This window comes from Amblyomma mixtum, chromosome 5 (assembly GCF_055824585.1).
Source record: "Amblyomma mixtum isolate Tamu chromosome 5, ASM5582458v1, whole genome shotgun sequence".
Lineage (NCBI taxonomy): Eukaryota > Metazoa > Arthropoda > Arachnida > Ixodida > Ixodidae > Amblyomma > Amblyomma mixtum.
The window spans coordinates 41866989-41888140 of NC_143016.1; the positions used below are offsets into that span (position 1 = coordinate 41866989).

General features: G+C 48.2%; 1 protein-coding gene across 3 annotated transcripts in view; it reads right to left on the reverse strand.

Annotated features, from left to right (window-relative positions):
• Positions 1 to 21152, reverse strand: part of LOC149341896 (heterogeneous nuclear ribonucleoprotein K-like) — a 52883-nt gene that overhangs the window by 12116 nt on the left and 19615 nt on the right. The window contains exons 2-10 of one of the 3 annotated variants that reach the window (XM_089544197.1): positions 14647 to 14705; positions 10320 to 10444; positions 9773 to 9829; positions 7240 to 7283; positions 5049 to 5121; positions 4797 to 4916; positions 2592 to 2720; positions 840 to 991; positions 454 to 630 (exon numbers count right to left, since the gene is read on the reverse strand). In XM_089544197.1, the coding sequence (XP_089400323.1) occupies positions 454 to 630; positions 840 to 991; positions 2592 to 2720; positions 4797 to 4916; positions 5049 to 5121; positions 7240 to 7283; positions 9773 to 9829; positions 10320 to 10444; positions 14647 to 14665 (896 nt within the window). In that variant the 5' untranslated portion in view covers positions 14666 to 14705. Of the gene's footprint in view, positions 1 to 453; positions 634 to 839; positions 992 to 2591; positions 2721 to 4796; positions 4917 to 5048; positions 5122 to 7239; positions 7284 to 9772; positions 9830 to 10319; positions 10445 to 14646; positions 14706 to 21152 lie in introns of all 3 variants that reach the window. The other 2 variants (XM_089544196.1, XM_089544198.1) reach the window with 2 other exon arrangements.

Genomic DNA, 21152 nt, shown 5'->3' on the forward strand with positions numbered 1-21152 from the left:
GCACTGCGCCTGTACATCCCACCACCGATTCCTTTTCAACCGACTGCCCTCAAGTACACCCAGTCTCTAAAAAAGTAGGAGACCCGTGCCGAACCATGCCGCAATGCGCGCGGGTGCCGCCAGACGAAGCACTTCTGGCATCGAGACTAGCATATTACTTTTGACCACGATACTACTTGATGAGAATAAGCACACATGGCTGTATAATGCCTTGCCATTTAAGCAAGAAATGTAGGAAGCTTCTTTGAACAGGAGCATCGGGGACACCAGAACTGCAAATGGCCAAACTCATCCCCCCCCCCGTTGCTTAATGTAGGTGTGGTTTTCAAGACCAAGCATTCCACTGCCATGCATCCATCCCAGGCGTTGCAAGCAGGAGAAGGGTCGAGCCAGGGCGGCTAGTGCAGTTTGGCTGTGCCTGTCCTCTGCGAAAGGGAGGGCGTAACAGCATACCTGTGCATGCCACCAGCGCTAAGCGGCGGTGAGTGCCAGGGGCGCGGAGCCGGTTCGTCCGCAAACGGATGAGGCGGAACATGGGCCTCTCCCCAAGGTCCACGTTTGGGTGCTCGACCCCGGGTAAAGGCATCCAAAGGCTCATCTCGCCAGAAGGCCACATTGCTGCCACCACTCCTTCTGGTAGTGGCAGAGGCATTGTTGGAGAAAGGAGGGTGTGGAACAAAAGGAAAAAAATATTTTTTTTTGAAACCACCCTGCCCTGTATGGGAAGGGCCCCACTCTTCTCTGTTAAGGTAATGCCCGACAAATTTTCCGATGGTGCATTTGCAAGCCTAAACAAAGTGCAAGAACTGTCATCCCACCAAAGAAGAAAATGCTCTTACCCACGGATCTGTCCCATAGCCATCCCGGCAAGTGACCCACTGCTACCCGAACCACCACCTGCGGCACCTTCGGCAAAGCCGCCATACTCCTGGGCAAACTCTGGGTCAAAGTTGTGCGGGTCATAAGGCTTGTTCAGGCCTTTGATGGGTGCCTGCAGACAAAATTGTCATCCAACCTTGGTCAGAGGCAAAGAAATGCGCAGGATGGCCAACTTCTGCACCAAGTTTCCAAGCCACACCACCAATGGCACCCAAAGCACACCCCCTCCACAGCTGCCAGGGGAGCAGGAGCTACAAGTGTAAAGCGATGACTTTTAAAACTGTGCCACGTGCTGGCAGCCGCACAAGTCAAGTCGCTTTATTCCCCGAGGTTACTCTTTGAGTCCCAAGAAGAAGTGTACACATGCGTCAAAAGGCTTAGTTGGGCTAAGCGAAAGACTTCTTACCGTTACCCGTGCTTGACACACCATCGTCAGCAGACCCAAGCCCACTGTACGACAAGGGCTTCTCCCGGAGAGCTATCATACACGCCTTGTGCCAAAATGCAAATCTTACTTCTCAATCGATTTTGAGTTGCCCCCTAACAAGCTACCATTTCCTTGTAAATGTAAATGTTGCAACTGGTTAATACAAACTGAATAACAACATGACAAAAAAAGTGCCTTCGAATATCTGTAAAGTAGTAAAACAAATTTCTGAAAGAGAGGCAAACATTCCTGCCTCTTTTTTTCTCTGCAGACAGCTTATGGTTTCTGCGACTGAAATGAAACTGATTCCGCACAGAAATGCAAACTGCCTGATTACCGTACAAACGCGTGTAAGGGCCGCACCCGTGTATAGGCCGCACCCCGTTTTCCCTAAGGAAATGTTTATAAAAAAAATCCGTGTAAGGGCCGCACCCGAACTTTCCATGACCAAGGCGGGTATAGCCTTCTAAATGCACGTGCCATGGCTTCCGCGATCGGCTCCGGCTGCGAATAACGGCGCGCTCGATCGCGGTGCGCTTGATCGTAGAGGCCAAGCACGCGCACAAGAGCTTCCAAAAACCGTCCATGGATGGCGCGCGAGGCCGCAGCCATCATCATCATCGTCAATTTTTTTTCTCCACATCTTTTTGCTATCTACATCAGCATCAGTATCGCCAGCTCCAGCCTTTTATGGCGTGTTAGCGCGTTCTCCGTACATGTGGCTTTCGCGTGCTGCCGCCAAGTAATGTAGTTTTAGCACGATGGGCAAGCACGTTATCAGCTACATGGCTGGGAGTTAGCTCTCGAACGCGGCAAGCGTGCGGCGGACAGGGAATTCGACGTGGCCGAGAAGTGCATCCGATGATCGTGCTATCAAAAGGGTGCATTGAGAAAAACAAGCTTCAAAAAGCGCACTTTCCGAGGCGAGCCGTGCGAGTTTCCCCGAACTGTAAGAGAAGATGCTCTGCTACGTGATGGAATTTCGGAACAATGGATACACGTTGACAGCGGACATGCTGCGCGGCTTCTTTGGGATGGCGTGCACCAGAGCACAGCACCAGCTCAGAGTCGAAATACTCTGCGAGTGACGACTGAACGTAGAATAAATAATGCCGCTCATTCCCTGATTGGTGTGTTTTTGCTTAAAAAAATTTTTTTTTTCGTACGTCGCGTGTATGGGCCGCACCCCGAAAATTGGCCCCCGAATCTCGGAAAAAAAAGTGTGGCCCTTACACGCGTTTATACGGTAAACAGCATATAACTCGTGCCAAGAATGCTCACTCACCACTCCAATGATGTCACAAATCTGCTTGATGCAGTCCACCACGACAGCAGGTGAGCCAGTGACCTTGACTATGCGCTCGGTGGATCCTGGGCAGCAGCTGCCATGAACTTTGATGTTGGCACCTGTGGACTGCACCAACACAGCATTACGACACAACATAAACAATCTAGAATCACAATAATGCAGTCGTGGTGGATACGAATTGGTAAAGCTCCCTGGCCGGGGTGCACAAAATTTCAGATGATCCGTAACAATCTCCAATGGCACTAAGGGTGATATGGACACAGGAGTGATCACTGCACCCTGAAGCACCAAGCACTGCCCGTACATGGCTGACGCGTAGTCACCATCGTGTGGTATGTGCAACCGAGCAGCGAGCAGTGATACACGGCCATAAATCCACCATTAACAGAACTGAATGAATGCATTTCCAATGCCTTTGCATGTGGGTTTACTTTGTTTCGGATTATATAAATTTCGGATGATATGAACATTTTTTTGTGGCCCCGTGAATCATATTGTTAAGATTCTACTGTAAAATGTTAAGAATGCAGCAGATGGAGAAAATAAAAGGATTTGGTTCTCTGATAACCTCCGGAGAATGGTTGTCCACATCCTGATCTGTGCATGTGCCTTCACTCTTTCAAAGAAATGCCACCTTCCAATGAGTAGCCATGATTCATATATTAGCAAAAGGTGACAAGTGACAGCAGCTGTCAAGCTTGCCACCTCGCAGGCACAGTTTGCACCTCACAGAGCTGGATTGCACCTGCATCACCCATGTATGTTTGTTTTCAACCATTTTTTGAGCACTCCCCAGAGGGCACCACATCTTCTGAAAATGGCAGATTCCGCCACAAGCATCAGTGCTAACGTAACTGGCAATGTCCACACCACAGCAACATGCATAAATCTGAGGAAACAAAGCACAAATTTCCACACACTACAGATATGCTGACTGTGGCTTTGTACTCTAACCAGTTAACCAACGCAACACTTCAAGGCTGTGGGGTGCATCAACCACTAAAACATTCCGTATCATGGCTCCAGGCAAAATATAGATGCGAGAGAGCATCGCTGTCACAACCAACTGACCCCTATGCCGCCATGAAAGGCATCAACTCCGATTTAAACGGAGGCAATCAGACAGATTCAGTGTGTTCTGTTTTATGGCACATAAGTACTATGCGCCAAGCACAAGGTATATAGGAAAAGTTTTTTTGCTGAATTTTATAGAAATCTTAAAAATCATCGGGAGGTAGAGGGCCTAAAATGTTAGTACTACTACCTAATGATCACATAGAAAAGAAATTTTAGATATGGCTACTAGCAAAATCTTTAAAGAGGGTTGGGTAACCTGAGCAGCTGTCCTTGGCTAGGCAAGGACCTCAGCCTTCTTCTCACTAATGAGGTTTCGTTTGGTTTATGGGGTTTAACGTCTAAAAGCGACCAAGGCTATGAGAGACGCCGTAGTGGAGGGCTCCGGAAATTTCGACCACCTGGGGTTCTTTAACATGCACTGACATCGCACAGTACACGGGTCTCTAGAATTTCTCCTCCAAAGAAATTCAACCGCCGCGGCCGGATTCGAATCTGCGTCTTTCGGGTCAGCAGCCGAGCACCATAACCACTGAGCCACCGCGGCGGCTCTTCTCAGGAATGAGAAAGTGGCTAAGGTCTACCAAAAAAAAAAAGAAAGCCAGCGAAGCAGCTGGTCAGAATTGAGTTTCTCGAGAAATCCCGCTTCTCTTAAAAAGCTAAATATGCAAGACATGTCAACGACTGTATTATCTCCTAAAAGCAGTTTTGCAGAATACATATAAACATAGCATAAAGGTAGCTCATTACCCGATTGGTGTTTTTACTTATTCTTTTTTTTTTTTCACACATCGTGTCTATGGGCTGCACCCCAAAAATTGGTCCTCGAATCCGGGAAAAAAAGTGCGGCCCTTACACGCGTTTATACGGCAAAGCTGTTGTATCTCTTGTTCGCATTAGTAAACCAAAGGCCAATGAAAGTGCTTCACATCTACACTTTCTTGATACACAAGAACCCAGCCACCCCTTGAACTCTATTTTGCCGGATTAAACTAGGCAAACACTTAAGACGACACTGACGTCAAGTAAGCCAGGCGGTTTGATCACCCAGTCAACGCAGAACGCCCATGCCCCTCCATTTGTTCAGCCCGTTGAGAGAGTACAAACCTCGCGGAGCTCCTTGATGCGGCAGCCGGCACGTCCAATAATGCAGCCGGCATGGCTCTGGTGCATGAGCAGGCGCATTTCGCTCTCTGAGCCTCCATTCTGGCCAGTGTGCTGAGCAAACTGCAAGGAACATGAATGCAGGTTTTCGACAGAGGCTCCTCTGATACGTCTCTTCAGGTACAACATTCATCTGACAAGATCTACCGTCCCAGTATTTGGCCACCAAGGTATGGAGTAGTCAGAGGCACTCACATCGTCCAACTTGGGAATGATGTTGAGCAGGATATCTCCGAGTGTGTCCAGGTCAGCCACGATGGAGAGGATCCTGGGGTCGGGAGGGGCCGCACCCAGAGGAAGAGGGCACAAGACACACAAAGGGATGCAAGGACGAGGGCACAGAGGCAAAGAAAAAAAAACAGCACAAAGAACGCCAAGAAACGCCACCGGGCCGCTTGCTCTAGTCTTTAAAGCAATCAACAGTTCACTCCAAAGGAGAATGCCTTTTGTCAAATTTCTGCTAAGGTTTTTTTAAAAAACTTTCCATGCAATATCACAGACGAGTTTTCTGACGAGACAGTGCTGTTTCCTACTCAACCCGATCTCCTGTATCGAGGCAACAATGACACCCTATTCTAGAAACAACACTGAAGGTGCTCTAGAGAGAGTTCTCGAAAACTCCGTGCTCGGTTTTATTTTGTTTTTTGGGTTTCCATGAATAAACAGTTTAAGTTGCAGACAACTTAGCCGCAAATTAGGCCCATGGAAATAAAAACACCCGAGGACTCTTTGCTTTCACAAGACTGCTGCCGCAGGGTGATGTGCCCCACCGGTTGCTCCGGCAGAAGTGCACACTTCGGGCATTTTTAAGGCGAAAGCCTTTCATGGCTCATGAGTGGCATGGAGAGGATGTGTCACGCTTTTGCCAATCCACAATCCAATCCATAGCCATTCAACAAGCTAATCCATAATTAAAATAAGCACAAACTGCCAATGAAGAAAAATAAAATTTGGGTCAAGGCGGGGATTGAACCCTAGCTTGTGGCATGCGAGATGGGGATGATTCCACTGTGCCATGTCGGTTCGACGTTTGCAGCTGAATAAAGGTGCGTCTAGTGAATGCAGAGTTGACTTAGAAGCGCATATGAGTAACTATGAGCATATAAATTACAGACGCTGCTGCAATTTACAGATTAAAAAAATAGTATGTTTCTGGTAAATTTACTTCTTGCTTGGTGTGTCATAGCGCCATCAAGTGGCACCCACTGAAAACCCCCCCTCGCAATTCACGACGCTGGCCCACCAGATGGCGCCATAATGCAAACACAAATGCTTCTGCATTACTGAACATAAGTTGTCTTAAGTGGCTCCACGAATTTTTATTTCCGTGAGCTTACTTTGTGGCTACGTTGTCTGCGACAAACTAATCATGGAAACCCAAAAAACAAAATGAAAGCGAAAACAGTTTTCCACAATGATCTTTAGTGCACCTTTAAGCTTGCAATGTTTCCGGCTGGGAGTAAACTTCTACAGAGAACTTCTTTATACGACATTCACACTTCAGTATATAGTGTGCACAGTTGGGGCCTGCATTGTTAAGCTTATTGGCCTAGCTATTCCTACCGTAAATTACACTGCAGAACAATTTATTCTGGATCAATCAACAGCCAATGAGATAATTGGTCAAGCTATTGATGTACACATTTAAGCTTCATGACTCAGTAAAAGTTCTCCTGAAGCTTGACAATGAACGCTATCATGTTAGAACTTTCTCGCATATGCACGTGTATTGTTGCACAAAAAATACGTTTGAAAATAACAAAATGCAAAAGCACATTATTGTTGATTAATGCAACCTTATAAAGTCCCAATACGCTACAGGAGCGAGTCCCCATTCTCTGCCCTGTTTTGTTAGTAGCTCGGGGAACATGGAAAAAGGATAAAAAGGATAACAAAAACACCCAATGCAGTTTAAGTGGTTAGTCTTTATCACCCCTTCCCTAACAATTATACAAAAAATGGCAAGCACTGGTGCATAATTTCTAGCTAAAACTAAGGTAGTGAACTGCAATGAAAATGTCTGGTTTTGTAGTCAACACATATCTAGGTGCTTAAAAGGATAAGAAAAAGGCCATCCTTAATTAAAGGTGAATTCTAGTTTAATTCAAACAGGAGCCACTGCTAAACTGCTCTAGCTATTTGCATGTCCACAGGAGAGAATGCAAGTGGCCTCTTTCCCTTACACTGCACTCAACACAACTGACAACTGTGGCACTTTGGCAAAACCCAAATGCTCTGCTAACCTCAGCAGCTGACCTACAGCCTCATCCTTCTCAGAGGGGGCACTGCGCACTGTGTGTGCGTGCACGGTCACCAGCTCCCTCTCACAGACAGAGGAGCCAGCGGTGGGATAGCGACGCAAGAAGGGAAACGGATGAGTTCCTACCGTTCTGGGCCGGGGCAGTCTGGCACGGAAATGCTTGCTTTGAACTGCCCCCCGAGGGCAGGGGAGGACAGAGGACAGATCGGCACAGGGGCACGTTCGGCGTGTTTGATTTGCGGGGTCAGAGGGGCGCAACCGAGAGGGGGTGGTCCGCCATGGAGAAACGGGGAGGGAGAGAACACAACACGTTGCAGGGGAAACGGGGGACTCGGCACCTGCTCTTTGGTCTCAACGCGTGCGCTACATCTCACTCTCCTCCTCCTCACCTAAAACACGAGTGCTCAACCCTCCCTCTCTTCCCCTGGAGAGCCTTCACCACCACCACCACCACAACACACCTGGCACCAACACCACGGAGCTGTCATCTAGCCAAGCCTTAAGCTTGTGAGCGACCGGCCTAGGCTATCACAATGTACACACGGACCCAACTGGAAAGTCCAGATCCACATACAAGGAAGTGGCACACGGGTTGTTCATTTAAGGTGCTCCACAATGGGCCAAGCAACATGGCAGATGACATCTCTGTGGGAGTGCCCAGCTATACATGTGACTGAAATCCCTCGCAGTGTGTGTATACAAATCCCTGCACAAAGTATGCATGCAACTCTGGGCAAGGACTGGCAACAGCCACAACACACCACGGTTAATGGCACAAGACAAGGCTAGTCATGTTACTTGAGTGGAGTGTCCAAGCAGGGTGCTAAGACGCCAGCTGCAGACACTTGTGATGCCTTGGCTAGTATTAGGCGCGTTATTATTATATTATACCGAGCAGCCTAGTACTATGTGGAGCATGGAGGACAAGTGCAGAAAAAAAATGCATCACAACAGCCAGTGACAGGCTTGCAACATGAAGGCGTGCTGTTAGGTGCTAGGTTAATTTCCTAGCAGCTTCCAAATTCTGAGCTGCCAAAAGCCTCACAATCAAAATTTTGAAACCTGTATTCAGGTAAAGGATGAAATCTTTCTATTAAATCTCATACAAGCTTTTTAGCATGCACGTTAAACTTTTGCACAATGATGCAGCAAGAACAATTCACACAGCCAAGGACCTCAACGTTATTCGCTACAGTGACATTCAAAGCGCTTAAAATTACAACACAGTGCACTAATTTTCCTACACCACTGGCTGCTATCTAGTTGTTCTTGTAAGTAATGTTTACAGCTGTAGACTCATGAATGAAACTTGTTCATAGCACAAGTCAATCTGTGAAATTGCGCAGGCACTGCAAACTTCGAAAGTTGTTCTGCAGCCTTGTCAAGCATGCTACTGCCTATTACTGACGTCCGTCAGAAATGTCATGCACGCAACAGAAGCATACAAAAACATGCAAACCCAGAAGTGAGCACAATACACAAATGTGCCCGAGGCAAGCCCCCTTTCACTGACTTTTCCGACTTTCACGATGCGTTACTTCAAATTGAAACGATTGCTTTTGTGAAATATTAGCTTTAAGAAGCACAGCCATGGAATTAAATGTCTGCTATGTAAAGTGCTGCACTGACAGACACTAGACACTTTTAGATGGCCGTATGGAACAGGCTTACGTACGCAGGAGCGTTGTGGGTCGCGAGTGTGCAGGAGTAGAACGTTCCGTACCACTGGCCCACTTGCATACGCACGCACGCATCGTGTCGTTGTGCGCGCTATACGGGCACGTTACAGGATGCGTTGACAAGATGGCAGCGCCCTGCTTGCCCGCTTCGGAATAAATACATGTCATCGCTGGATTCTTCAACGTGATAGCCCGCTCAAATGGTAGCGGTTCACTTTTATTTAGCACACTCTCGCCCACGCGTAGAGGTATAACCGATAACTAGCACCTGTTTTTCAGATAATCTGGCGATTTTCAAGCTTTCAGGCCTAACTAAAATGCCCTGTGTTTACCTCGCAAGAACGACACCTGGCGAAGCAGTTGTCTAGCTTTTAGTCACTTGTTACATTTTCTTCTATTTGAGTAGTTTTTCTTCTTGGAACGATAAAAGGCTCCCAATCTGCCCACCTCAGTTATCAGTAATTACGGATGAAAATTTCCTCAACACAGCGTTGATGTGCTTCGGCATCTTGTCACTAGATGGCGCTACCATTTACGTGTGCCCCTGAGGGACACTACGGCACGGCCAGCTAAAAGTGTCGTGTTTACACTATTTACAGCATACGCAACGCAATAAGCGATGCATGCGCAAGCTTACTTCATACGCCTAGCTAAAAGTGTCTTTAATGCAACCACATTTAGATAGCAGAAGAATTAGTTATCCTACCCAATACATTCCCTTAGCAGCAACCAGAAAGGATGCACGAAGGCATTCAAAAAATTGATCAGCCAGTTCGTAGCAGGCACCAGAAGTTCTGCTCGTGTCTTGTGCTCACCGAGATGCCATGAGCAGTAACACAACAAACCCTCAGCTACAGACTTGAGTGAAGGTTACATATTAGTGCAGTGTCCAAAAAAGGCCATGCAACACAGGCAGCCAAGATGCAGGTCAACAGGTGAGCTACCAAAATGAACAATGGGTCACAGCAGAGGACACTCACCTCTTTCCTCAGGCTATTAATGTTGGCGCCACCTTTGCCAATGATGGCACCTGCATTCTGCAGAGAAGTCATACAGGAGAATCATCAGGGCACCTACTAGTAATGCCTGCATCACACCCATGTTCAAAAGCATTCACACTAAGAAAATAGAACACTTTACTCCAGGGATGCTAATTCAATGACCAAAACACATCCTAGCCGACTTAGCTTAGAACTGGTTTTTACAGGATGTATACAAGCAGCGATGATGAATGAGTTTAAGCAGCCTAACCAAGCTTCATAGCTCTTAACAAATCACACATAATCAGGCACAAACAATACAATACCATGCACTATCACATTCAGCATTAAGGAACAAGGCATATTCCAAAAAAGCTCACACGTGCACCCAACTACTCACCCAGGAACCACTACCGCAACTCATACTTGAGGAGTTCTAGGCTACGGCATGCACACGCGAGATTATTAAATAAAGGTCCACTCTTTGGTTAACTGACAAAGGAGGACACCTGATAGTGCAACAACAGTGGCGGTTAACGAGCATTACCCTGCTCTGGAGCAGAAAGCGGACATCAACAGCACGGCCTCCACCACTGTTCCGGGGCCGCTTGTTGGGAGCCTCATTGTCGGCCCGGCCGTCATCACTTGGCTCCCGCTTGATTCCCCCAGTTCCTGTGTTCCAACATGGAGATCAATTCCAGGTCACTCCACAGGCAAGGCACAAAGCCAAAAAGGTGCTCTGCAAAAGGTCTTTCCTTGTGGCTTTCGGAAACAGACAAAAACAGATGTGTAGCCTTTATGTCGGCATTGCTGTGCAATTAATGTGTTCAGAAGTTGGGGCCAATGGTTGTTTCCATCACAGGTAGTGCTTAAGGTCTGGCTCCATCAAAGGAGTCTTGAGTGATCCGAAGAAAGAGAGAGAGAAAGCAGCTTGTGGCCTCATTTACACATGGTTTTTACAAAGAGGAGAAATTTTTAAAGGCCGTTGTTTGCTCAATTTATGTAAGAAACCCGAATCAAACGACCTCTATGCTTTACTAGCGTGTTGATTGCTGTTTTGTAGCCTTGGAGCTGAGAAGCCAGCTAAGAACTGACTCATGGTGTGAGGGCACGGGTTCCCCCTTTTCATTCTGCCTTGTGTAGTGCTGCCACTGTATTTTTCTTAGTCTCTGGTTTTATTGTTAATGATTCTTGCTAAAAGCCACAGCAGAATTTTCAAAATGATAGAGAAGAAATGCTAAGATCACCACTAACAAGAAGCATAAAAAACGGTTTCTTGCTTCGGATTCATGCAGTCTACATTCTCTGCAGATCCCTTTTCAATATTGGTAAAAGGGCAAAGACCCTAACAGATCCCCCTAACTTGAAGCACAGATCACAGTGTGCTGTGTTTGCCTGCAGCGGCTGAGCGTAGTGGTGGTTCTTCGTGACCATCTGTGGATCTTCATAGCTCGATCGGCTGCGATTCTTTGGAGGTGCTTCTCCATAGGATATTTTCATGAACAACAACGCTAGAGCACTGGAGTCTTCCAACGCTCTCCTTATAGAAGCATAGTTTTCAACACCCGTAGACAATAAGCCCATTTCTTTCCGCACTTGCCCAAAAAATGGCACATAGTGGGCTGAAAATGCCACTTTTATATTTTTGGTATCAAGGCACCACTGTTCGTGTTTGTGGACGCGCCACTCTGAATGTCTACCGCTGAACATTGTCTATTACAATGAAAATTGGTGCACTGTTTCTAAATTAACCCACTGACAACATTCAGGAAGGTAAATTGCATCATTCACAAAGATTTGAAAAGATAGCATGCAAACATAAAAGCTATTTACTCGTCCCGCCAAAAAAACGTGACGCCCATCTTTTGTTATTTACAAACACATTTCACTGTAACTGCAAGAGATGGCATCGCATACTTAATATGGACGGTCGAAATGGAAAGAGTGTGAAATACGAAGGTTAAAATTCACCCTGTAAACGAAAATATTAGCAGGCTTGGGTCACATCCACATATGTGGACACAGCACCTGAAGTGGTTTGGTTTGGTTTTATGGGGTTTAACGTCCCAAAGTGACTAAGGCTATAAGAGACGCCGTAGTGGAGGGCTGAAGTGGATATACTGCAGATACACAAGATTTAATATAGCATAAACAGTTCTGCCCTGTGACAAAATTAGTAGTTATGGTTATGTCTTGTAAAGGGGTGCACAGACGCAAATTTTTTAGTTGTCAGTTTTTTTTGCCTTGAAAAAGGCCTGCATGTCTAGTAATCATGAAAATGAGCTCAAAACACCAGTGCGCAGCATGAATAATTAATTACGAACGATTTTGTACCAGCAGTTGTGGCCTTGATCGGCACCAGTTCTGAAGTGCACCAGACATCATGGCTGATCAGTTAACCAGGACTAAAACTTTCCTGATGACGCTGATGTCACAAGAACATGTTGATGTCACTTGATGCAAGCGGAAATGCCGAGCGGCTCTTCGGGCAGCATTCAAAATCGTATTATGTTCCGTTCAACACCTGTGACCAAAACTTGCTAGAAAGCGTCTCATTATGCTCATGAATCAAACTGTATTGTTTCTCTGAATTCGATATTTTGTGCTTGTACACCTTTCACTGATTGAAGCCAAAACAAAATTCCAAAGGATGAATGATTTCATGAAAAACTCTATACAAGCTGGCATAATGGTTCTCATAGTAACGCAGTAAGGTATGATTTCAAGTCGAAGATGGTCGAGCACAAAGTCTTGATCAGTTGGCATGGAATGACCAATTTCGAAGATGCCCAAGAGGCACGATATCTTGAAAAAAAAAAAAAAGAAATATAGTAGCAGTGGAAAAATCTCAGCAAGAAAATGATGAAAGAGTTGCCGCCAAGCTTACTGTCTTGTGAACTATTTTTTGCTGCGCTTGCTAGTTGGCATAAAAAAGCATCTTATTTGTGAAGGGAAGGGTGCTAAATTTGCCTGAAGCGGAGAAATCAGTGCTAGGTAGAGCACACTGAGAAAAAGCTACAGCTGCAATGTACACAGTTGCGTACAAAGCATCTCGACTCTTTCCTTACCGCAAAAAAAACAGGTAGTATCATTCAGGGTGGTGTGTGCAAATAATTTATTCACCGGTAAATTTAAAAGTTTTGCTTTATTGCAGCACATCATAATATAGCTAAGAGAGCCCTCTCTTTAATGACAAAGAAAACATGGTATGCATTGTTTATGAAGAAAAATCTGAAATTTTGAAGCTCACAAAAAAAGATATACTGCCAGAAAATAACAAAAAAAATCAAGAATATAAGATTTAGTTTGATTTATGGAGTTTAACGTCCCAAAGCGACTACGGCTATGAGAGACGCCGTAGTGGAGGGCTCCGGAAATTTCGACCACCTGGGGTTCTTTAATGTGCACTGACATCGCACAGTACACGGGCCTCTAGAATTTCGCCTTCAAGATGAATTTGTGTGTTACTATGTCAGAAATGAGCACTCATAGTTTCAAAACTTTTTATGGTAAACTTTCTGAGCAGTAAAAAATTCAGGGGCACTTTGGCTCTCTAACGTGCTGCAAGGCGAAAGCGTTTCCTGGCGCACTATCTGTTTTTTTTTCTTATTTTTATTTTTTATTCATTTTATCTATGAAACCTATGCATTCACTAGATGCGCCTTTATTCACGGTCAAATCCTGAGCCTTCGTGGCAGAGTGGTAGCGCCTCCACTTCAGATGCCAAAGGCCCTGGTTCGATTCACAGCCTCGACACAGTTTTTCTTTTTTCTTTAAGTAGTGACGCCGAAATGCGAACACACTAGCTAACATTCCTTGGCCACGACAGTAAGAGGCATTAAAGGCTTTTGCCTTAAAAAATATTGATTGCTTGCTCAAAGCTCTTTGGACTACTCTGCAGGCCAGTGCCCAAGTCGATCCACAGGGCTGTGTTCATGAGAACTCCACTACACTCTTAGCAACACAGAATCGCTCAGAACATGCCTGGCACCTTGAGAAAGGCTCGGGTAGCAGCGCACCTCCTTCGCAACAGCGAAAGCGAAAGTTACTGACAGGCACCTGCCAACAGCTCCGGCTGGGCGATGCAATCATCTCGGTCGAAACTTATATCAGGCGAATGGACATCACCTTTTCAACAAAGCTGTTGCTTGCATCTACGAAGTGCCAATGCTGCAGAATCGTATGAATATAGCTAATGCTGAGCAGCGCCTGCACGAGGAGAGGACGCCACGTTGAGCGTAATGCTCGTTTTGCCTGAAATTTAAAACCACTCCCTTGTACGGCTGACAAAGACTATATCTGAAACTGAAGTACAGTAGTTCTTTTGCAACATCCTGGATCGAGTTACTTGTTGTTCAGAAGTGGCCCGGATCATGCAGAATGGGTCATTTTGTGACACTGTTCTAACTGAACTATTTGAATAGGAGCGGTAAGGAATGAGTTAAAACGGTGAGCATGAGTATATCATGAAAATTCCAGGAAAGACAGCTGCCAAGCCACCAAAGCTATGTAGAACACTTAAAGCAGGCAGCAGCAATAGCTTGTGACTAATACATTTCATTACCAATGTCAGTTAATTATACTGGGTCTATTCGTGCATCAGTAACTACGACCATGATGTGCCAAACATAAGGTCGTGCACAATTAAACACCCATGTCCCAAGAGAAGAGCCAGAAAATGAATGATGTAAGGTTGAGTGAAATGGTCAGACTGCTCTTAGTGGCAGCATGCACACCACTAGGGCTTCATTGCACTAATCTCTATGGGCTTTTGAGCTGAGTGTGCAGACCAAGAAGGAAACTTGTGCTGAAAAATCAGTTCACTTCCAAGGTGTTAGAGCTCTTGTGGCGACCACGGGTGTGTCTGCACTCACCATCTCCAGTGCTCTCCATGACTCGCTACAGGCCGTTCGAAGACTCACACGACGACCTCCTGCGCACGAACACAAAAAGAACCGGCCAAGGCCCCATCAGGGTGCGACGAGCAGCACGTAAATACGGCAGCGTACAAGCACGCGCAGGGTCACATTAACGCCCGGGGCTCGGGAAGCATAGGCCCGGGACCCAAGAAACGAACGCACGAGAGGCAGCCGACTCGCGCTCCAGCGACCGACCACCTGTTGTGCAGCCGGCCGGGCGTCAAAAGGGCCGAGAGCCGTTGCCCCGGGCGATGGCGGCCAAAACAAAAAGGGCGCCCCGCGTTGCCCAGGGATGGCCGCTCAATAAGCAACAGTGCCACAATCGATGTTAGGCCCGCTGCTGCGGCCCCGGCGGCGTGGGGGGGGGGGGGGGGGGGGGACCCGCTCCTGGTACGAGCAGCGGCCTGGCAGCAGCGGCGCTGCTCATTGGTCTCCCAGGTACCAACCGCTGCCCCACGGCGTGACCAATAGAGACCAACCCAAGTGGTACCACGAGCAATCTGCGCGGCCAATGGCCAAGCACGAACAAGAGCCGGCACCATTTTACACCGTTAAAAAAACAATTCCAAGCTCTAGAAAAGGGGGCGGGCATATTTGCGCGAAGCGACGAGGAAAAACAAACGAAAAAAAAAAAGCCCCGACAAACCGCGAAGACTTGAGACTGGCACGCGCTTGGCGTCGAGACGAGGAGCCTTTCCCCAGCACGAGACAGACCACTGTCATGACAACCGGGCGCAATCCATAGCTTTGCATTCTGAAGGAAGACCTCCCGCGAAGTCACTTCGCCCTGCACGGATCGAACGGTGCAGGCGCTCCTCTGCCCGGCCCCCTCGCACCACCACTCACCGAAGGCTCCGTCGAGATCAGAAACTGGCGTGACGGCGAATCCGCCACGCGCTGTACACAGCGAACACATTTTGTGCCGCTGGGATGACGACGAGACCGCCGTACACCGAGACTGCTCAGAGAAGGGCGAGAGAATCGATCCCGAGACGCGACGGAATACGGTGTCATCGGCTAGATTACACGCGATAATTTTGGCGTCTGTACGCTCAAGGAGGCACGAAAGAGAGACGGCCTCTCAGGTCTCCTCAGAGAAACGGTTAATTCTCGCGCGCTGAGCGTACGAGGAAAGCGAAACGAAGGAAAAACGCGCGATAACGACCCGTTCGCCGCCGGCTGAGCCGCTCAAGGAGGAGGCCGCTGGACACGGCAGAACTACACAGCCCCGCGGCACGCCGCTTCTTACGCAGCGATACAACAAGTATCCGGGAAACGGTCTTCTCGTAACGCACAACACCCCGTGACTCCCCCTTAAAAGAGGGGGGGGGGGGGGGGCGCCTCTTCTCTCGGGGGAAAAAAACCGCCTCGCATCTATTTTGTTTTATTTGGCAAGAGACCCAAGAAATGCCTTGCCCGAAATAGGCGGCCCTGCAGAACCTGTACAATTATCCTTACAAAACTGCGAGGACACTTTGGCAACTAACGTGTTGAGAGGCGAAAGCCGAGGACACAATGCCGTGACGACATCCGATGGATGTGACGTCACGCACTTCCCGTGGCTATATCGCTATTTCGACACAATTTCGCCATTTTTGCCTATAATTATCTAATTACTCTACAGTCATCAAACTTGGCTTCTGGGTTCATATTTTCCTCCTATATCAGAAGCAACCATTGGTTTTCTTCTATCTTTTTTAGTTCCCGAGTTAAACGCGTGTGACATGCTTTTGTTAGCGGACGGATGGACGACAGTATGAGCCATTAAAGGCTAAATAATGATGATAGCGGACCCCTTGCAAACCGCATCCTCCAAAAGCTGCCCACCGTGACAGAAACATGCCCGCGAACATCCACGCCGATGGGAAGGACAAGAGGCACAGGCGGTCCCAATCGACGCCACGTTCGTTTTCACCGCACCCTCGACGCTGCTGGATGCAGCGGTCAGATCGGAGAAACGCTCAAGACAAGTCCATACAATTTTCGGATCTTTCCGGCAGCAAAGGACGCATTAACACCGACTGCGTGATCACCGTTTCCTTGGTAACCGATGGCGACACCTTTTCCAGCCTGGCTCTGTTTCAAGTGAAAGTGGTCGTCAGAGCCCGGCAATCATCGATACAGGCCAACTTGAGTTTGTCCTCACACGCAGGCAAGCACGCGAACGGGATGCGTGCCAGCGACCTTAGTTAACCTCGTTTGCGGCGTGTTTGCAAGGTGAGACAGAGTCGGCTATATCTCCTTTTCAGGCGCAGAAACAGCACAAGTCAAAAACGTTCTCCCCTAACACCAACGTTACCAGAACTGCTGGTTCTAGTAGTGCTGCCTAAAACTGCAGCCTGCAAGCTGAGCGTGGATCGATACATCTTGAAACCTTTCCTTGATCCCAAACTGAATTGCGCTGGAGTGACGCTACAACGGGTACCACATTAATTAAGGGCTAAGGTAATGACTAAACCCTAGCGCAGAGACGTAAGGGACGACATGTCCTGCCCTGAATGCGCTCCATGAGCATTGCCGACGCAAGGCCAAACAAAGCGACGGACGTCTATCACATGGCGCCGCAACTTACCCCCCACTGCACCCAACCACGACGTCAGCCCAGAGCACGGAGGCGGGGATAGAGCTCAAGAAGGCGCGCAAAACAATGAATCTGCTGAAACCAGCAGCACTACTGCTAGAGTGTTTTGTATTATCTGAAGGGAAAGTACGCCAACCACGTGGGTTTCTATCGTGAAAGACACGACGCTGTGTATGTCTTTTCGTCTTTACTTTCTTGCACTTCTGTTTTTTCGGCAGTTACAACGAACTAGATTCGCCAAACTAGCACATCTCCACCGACAGGATGCAATACGCAGCCAATGGTAAGGTCCGGTTTCCAGCCAGACGCCTGAAAGCCGCGGGGGGGGGGGGGGGGGGGGGGGGGGGGTGACCACTGACAAGAGGACCGAATGGACGCGAAAGGGGCAATGGCAAAAGGTCAGGCCGCTTTCTGTTGTGGTTCAAGTTCAGACAGAAAGAAGGAACTGAACTGCGGAGCTAAGCTATTTTTATTTGGCCGAGTCAAACATTTCAGATTTTGTGAACTACAATGTCACTCAACTATACTACACAATTATGGTGATTAGACAAGATTTAACATTATTTACACGATATTGTACTACAACCAGAATATACCTAGCTCAGCTCCAGATGGCAGGTTTTTGGCTACAGCCTTATGCCAATCTAAACCAAAAGATAGTCTTAACGGCCAATAAAATTTAGTTAGGCTTCAGTTATTTTCCACTATGGGAAATAATTGAGGCATACGGAAAATTATATTCCTGAAAACAAGAAAAAACACATATACACACTATATCTGTAATAATAAGAATGTTCAAGACCCGCGTCTCCCCTTAAACGATCAGACCGTCATTTCATCCGTTCCAGTCGAGAGGTACTGGACACGGAGGCCATGAAGCTGAATTTGCAATAGCTCCCACAAGAGTTTAAGCAGCAAAAACAAAAATGGCCTGGCTTAGCTTATGGTTAAGCCTAGGATGCGAAGCATACCGCCGGCGGAGGCTGCGCGTCCGCAAGCGAGCCCACGAGTTGAGCCCCAGCTTTCACAGCTGTTGTGACGTCATATCACGTGGTGCGCCGATGTAGGTCAAGTGGTAGCTACGCGGCAGCGCGCGGCGCAGCAAGGAAGAGCTCGGTTGTGCGGCTAGTATGCTTTGCATAAAATTGCTAATCCATTCTATGCATGGATTAGCTTACACTGCTTTAAGCAGAGGCGACGCATGTTCAGCGAAAGGAGGAGAGAGACGAAGGACATCACTAGTTACTCCGTTCTCTCTGCTGCGCCATGAATCACACACTTCAATGGCACGATGCCATCAAGAGTATGCAACAAGTGAAAGCAGGGCGAAAGGTTCCTGCGGAGGCTTCAAGAAAGGCTTAGCGGCAGAACGATCGGCAGCTAAGGCGCCAGTGATACACGCAACTTCCTTTGCATGCCAGCTCAGTGCAGCAATGTTAGTTAACTACTTGGGGCTAGATAATTTTTTTAAACACTGTGGCTTCCGGAAAGAAACGCCGGTTGGAAAGTCTAGATCTTGAAAAACCGGTTACGTAGCTTTATTAATGCCAAAACATTATATGGACCCCCACGTGGCCTCATGGTAGTGCCTACGTCATCAGGAAAGAAAGAAATAAAATTTCTTCCGGTTTTGAACCCAGGCCGGCGCGAACAGACCAGCTTCGCTGGCCACTTCGTTGCCGTAGCCCCCGCGCGCTCAACTGCCAGCGCTAGGCGTGGGTCGAGTCGCCTTTATCAGCTTCCACTCGGGCGGCGGATAGCTTCGTTGGTCCCTGTATTAGAGCAATACGCCATCGCCGCAGCCGAACACGCCGCGTGCATGCTTTCACATTCACAGCAGCCTCTGTATGTTTTAACCTGCCCCAAAAGAAATTCAGAATATGCCACCTCACAATGGTGCATCTTGACGCTGTCTCTGACAGGGCTTAGTGCTTGCGTTGGGAAAATATGAGTTAAGCGCATTTTTCCATCTGGGATCACCCAGTGGCACCGCTGCGAAGTGGCAGGTTTTGATTTTCGTGCGCTTCCTTTCGTTGCACGCCGGCTATTTTCCAAGATGATCGACAGCATTCAAACTGACACTTTTTTCTCGAAGCCAGCGTTTAGTCCAGGCTACCTTGAAGAAAGAAAAAAGAATACTGCAAATTAGGCCACACGACTCTCAACTTGGTTACATTTAGCCGAGACACCCGGCATATATAAACCGCGTATTTCTTATTTTTTTCAGTTGCGGCAGTAGCGTAGTGGATAGGATCCCAACCGAAGTCCTCTCACTTCAGCTGCTCCTCTTATTGGACGCGGTTTTTGTTACAGGGAGAAACAACTAACCCCTCAGCGATTACCAACCTATGCCTATCCTCTCGCCCACGTGACCGGACTCACGGGGGCTCAGTTCAGTAATGAGGCTTAGATCAATGTCTGTTTTCGCAACGACGGCGCGCGCTCAGTTTACTGCCGCGACGAAGGACGCTTGAGGGCGAGGCAGCATGACGTCGGCGGGAGAAGAGGATTCCGCGGGTGTCCGTCACGCGTCTCGTGTGGGGCGTGCCAGTAGGGCGCTTCAGCGAGCCAACGTGTGTCGAAACGAGTGAGAGAGTCCAGATGAGTCGTGAGTTGAGATGATTGGTTTGGTTTATGGGGCTTAACGTCCCAAAGCGACTAAGGCTATGAGAGACGCCGTAGTGGAGGGCTCCGGAAATTTCGACCACCTGGGGTTCTAACGTGCACTGACATCGCACAGTACACGGGCCTCTAGAATTTCTCCTCCAAAGAAATTCTAGCCGCCGCGGCCGGGATCGAACACGCGTCTTTCGGGTCAGCAGCCGAGCACCATAACCACTGAGCCACCGCGGCGGCAAATTGAGATGAGTCAGTGAGCACAAATAAGCCACAGGTTGGCCAAACTTCCGTGAGTGAGCCCTCGTGATTTTGGCGAGGAATGTTACTTGATCTCTTCAAAATCCCTTTGAAACACACTGTCGGTCTACGTGTGCGGAGACAGAAAAGGCGCCACGTAGACTGCCTGATGCATTATAAATCTATAGGGTTGGACAAATGGAGGAGGGAACAGCCCAATCTTCAGCCGCTGAAGTTCAATGGGGCACACAACCAAGGCTTAACAGACGCACGGGTAGCCACTGTGTGCAGCTGGTTTTCGCTACGTTATAACTCGCGTCTTGTTCGAGTGCGCTAAAGCTACGGCAGAGGTGAAGTCTGCGCCGCAAAGGGTTGCGCGACTAAAAGCACCCAGAGAGCGACGACCGCAGCGAGCAGAAACGGCAGCCCGGGGCTGTTGCTTCGCGATATTGACAAAACTGTCCGGAGCAAGAAGTAAATAAGGCAGGAGCCTCCGACGAAAAACAGCGGCGTTGCCCCGGGAGACGCGCCGAGCTTCAGCCGTGGCGCGCACGCTTTGAAAAGGAGGGAGGGACTCAGGACGACGGATTCACTCGACTGAACTCCTCCCGGTGCAGCGGTGCCCTGCGACGGCGGGTGCTCCCAGCGGTGGGCCTGCCCCGGTTGCTCTTCCTGAGCCATTCACCCGCCGCGGTGGCCAGTTTGCTCGCTATCCGGAGGGCAGACTGCTGTCGCTGCAAGGTCACGTGACCTAGGTGGTGGCCCACCAGCCAGAGTCACGCTCGTGATTTACTCGCTCAACAACGCAGACACCGGATTTTCGGAACAACGGGGCATTTGACATAGCTTGGCAGTTTAAAAGTGAACCAATGAGCTCGTCTTTTTACCGCGGGAACTCGATCTACACGCTCCAGGTATTCTTGGAAACTTCCAATCCTGTGCGCCCGATTTCCCTGTTAAATCGAATTAAACGCCCCGGCTCCCGCCTTTTCCTTAAACTCACCTCCGAAAGTTTTGATTTCAA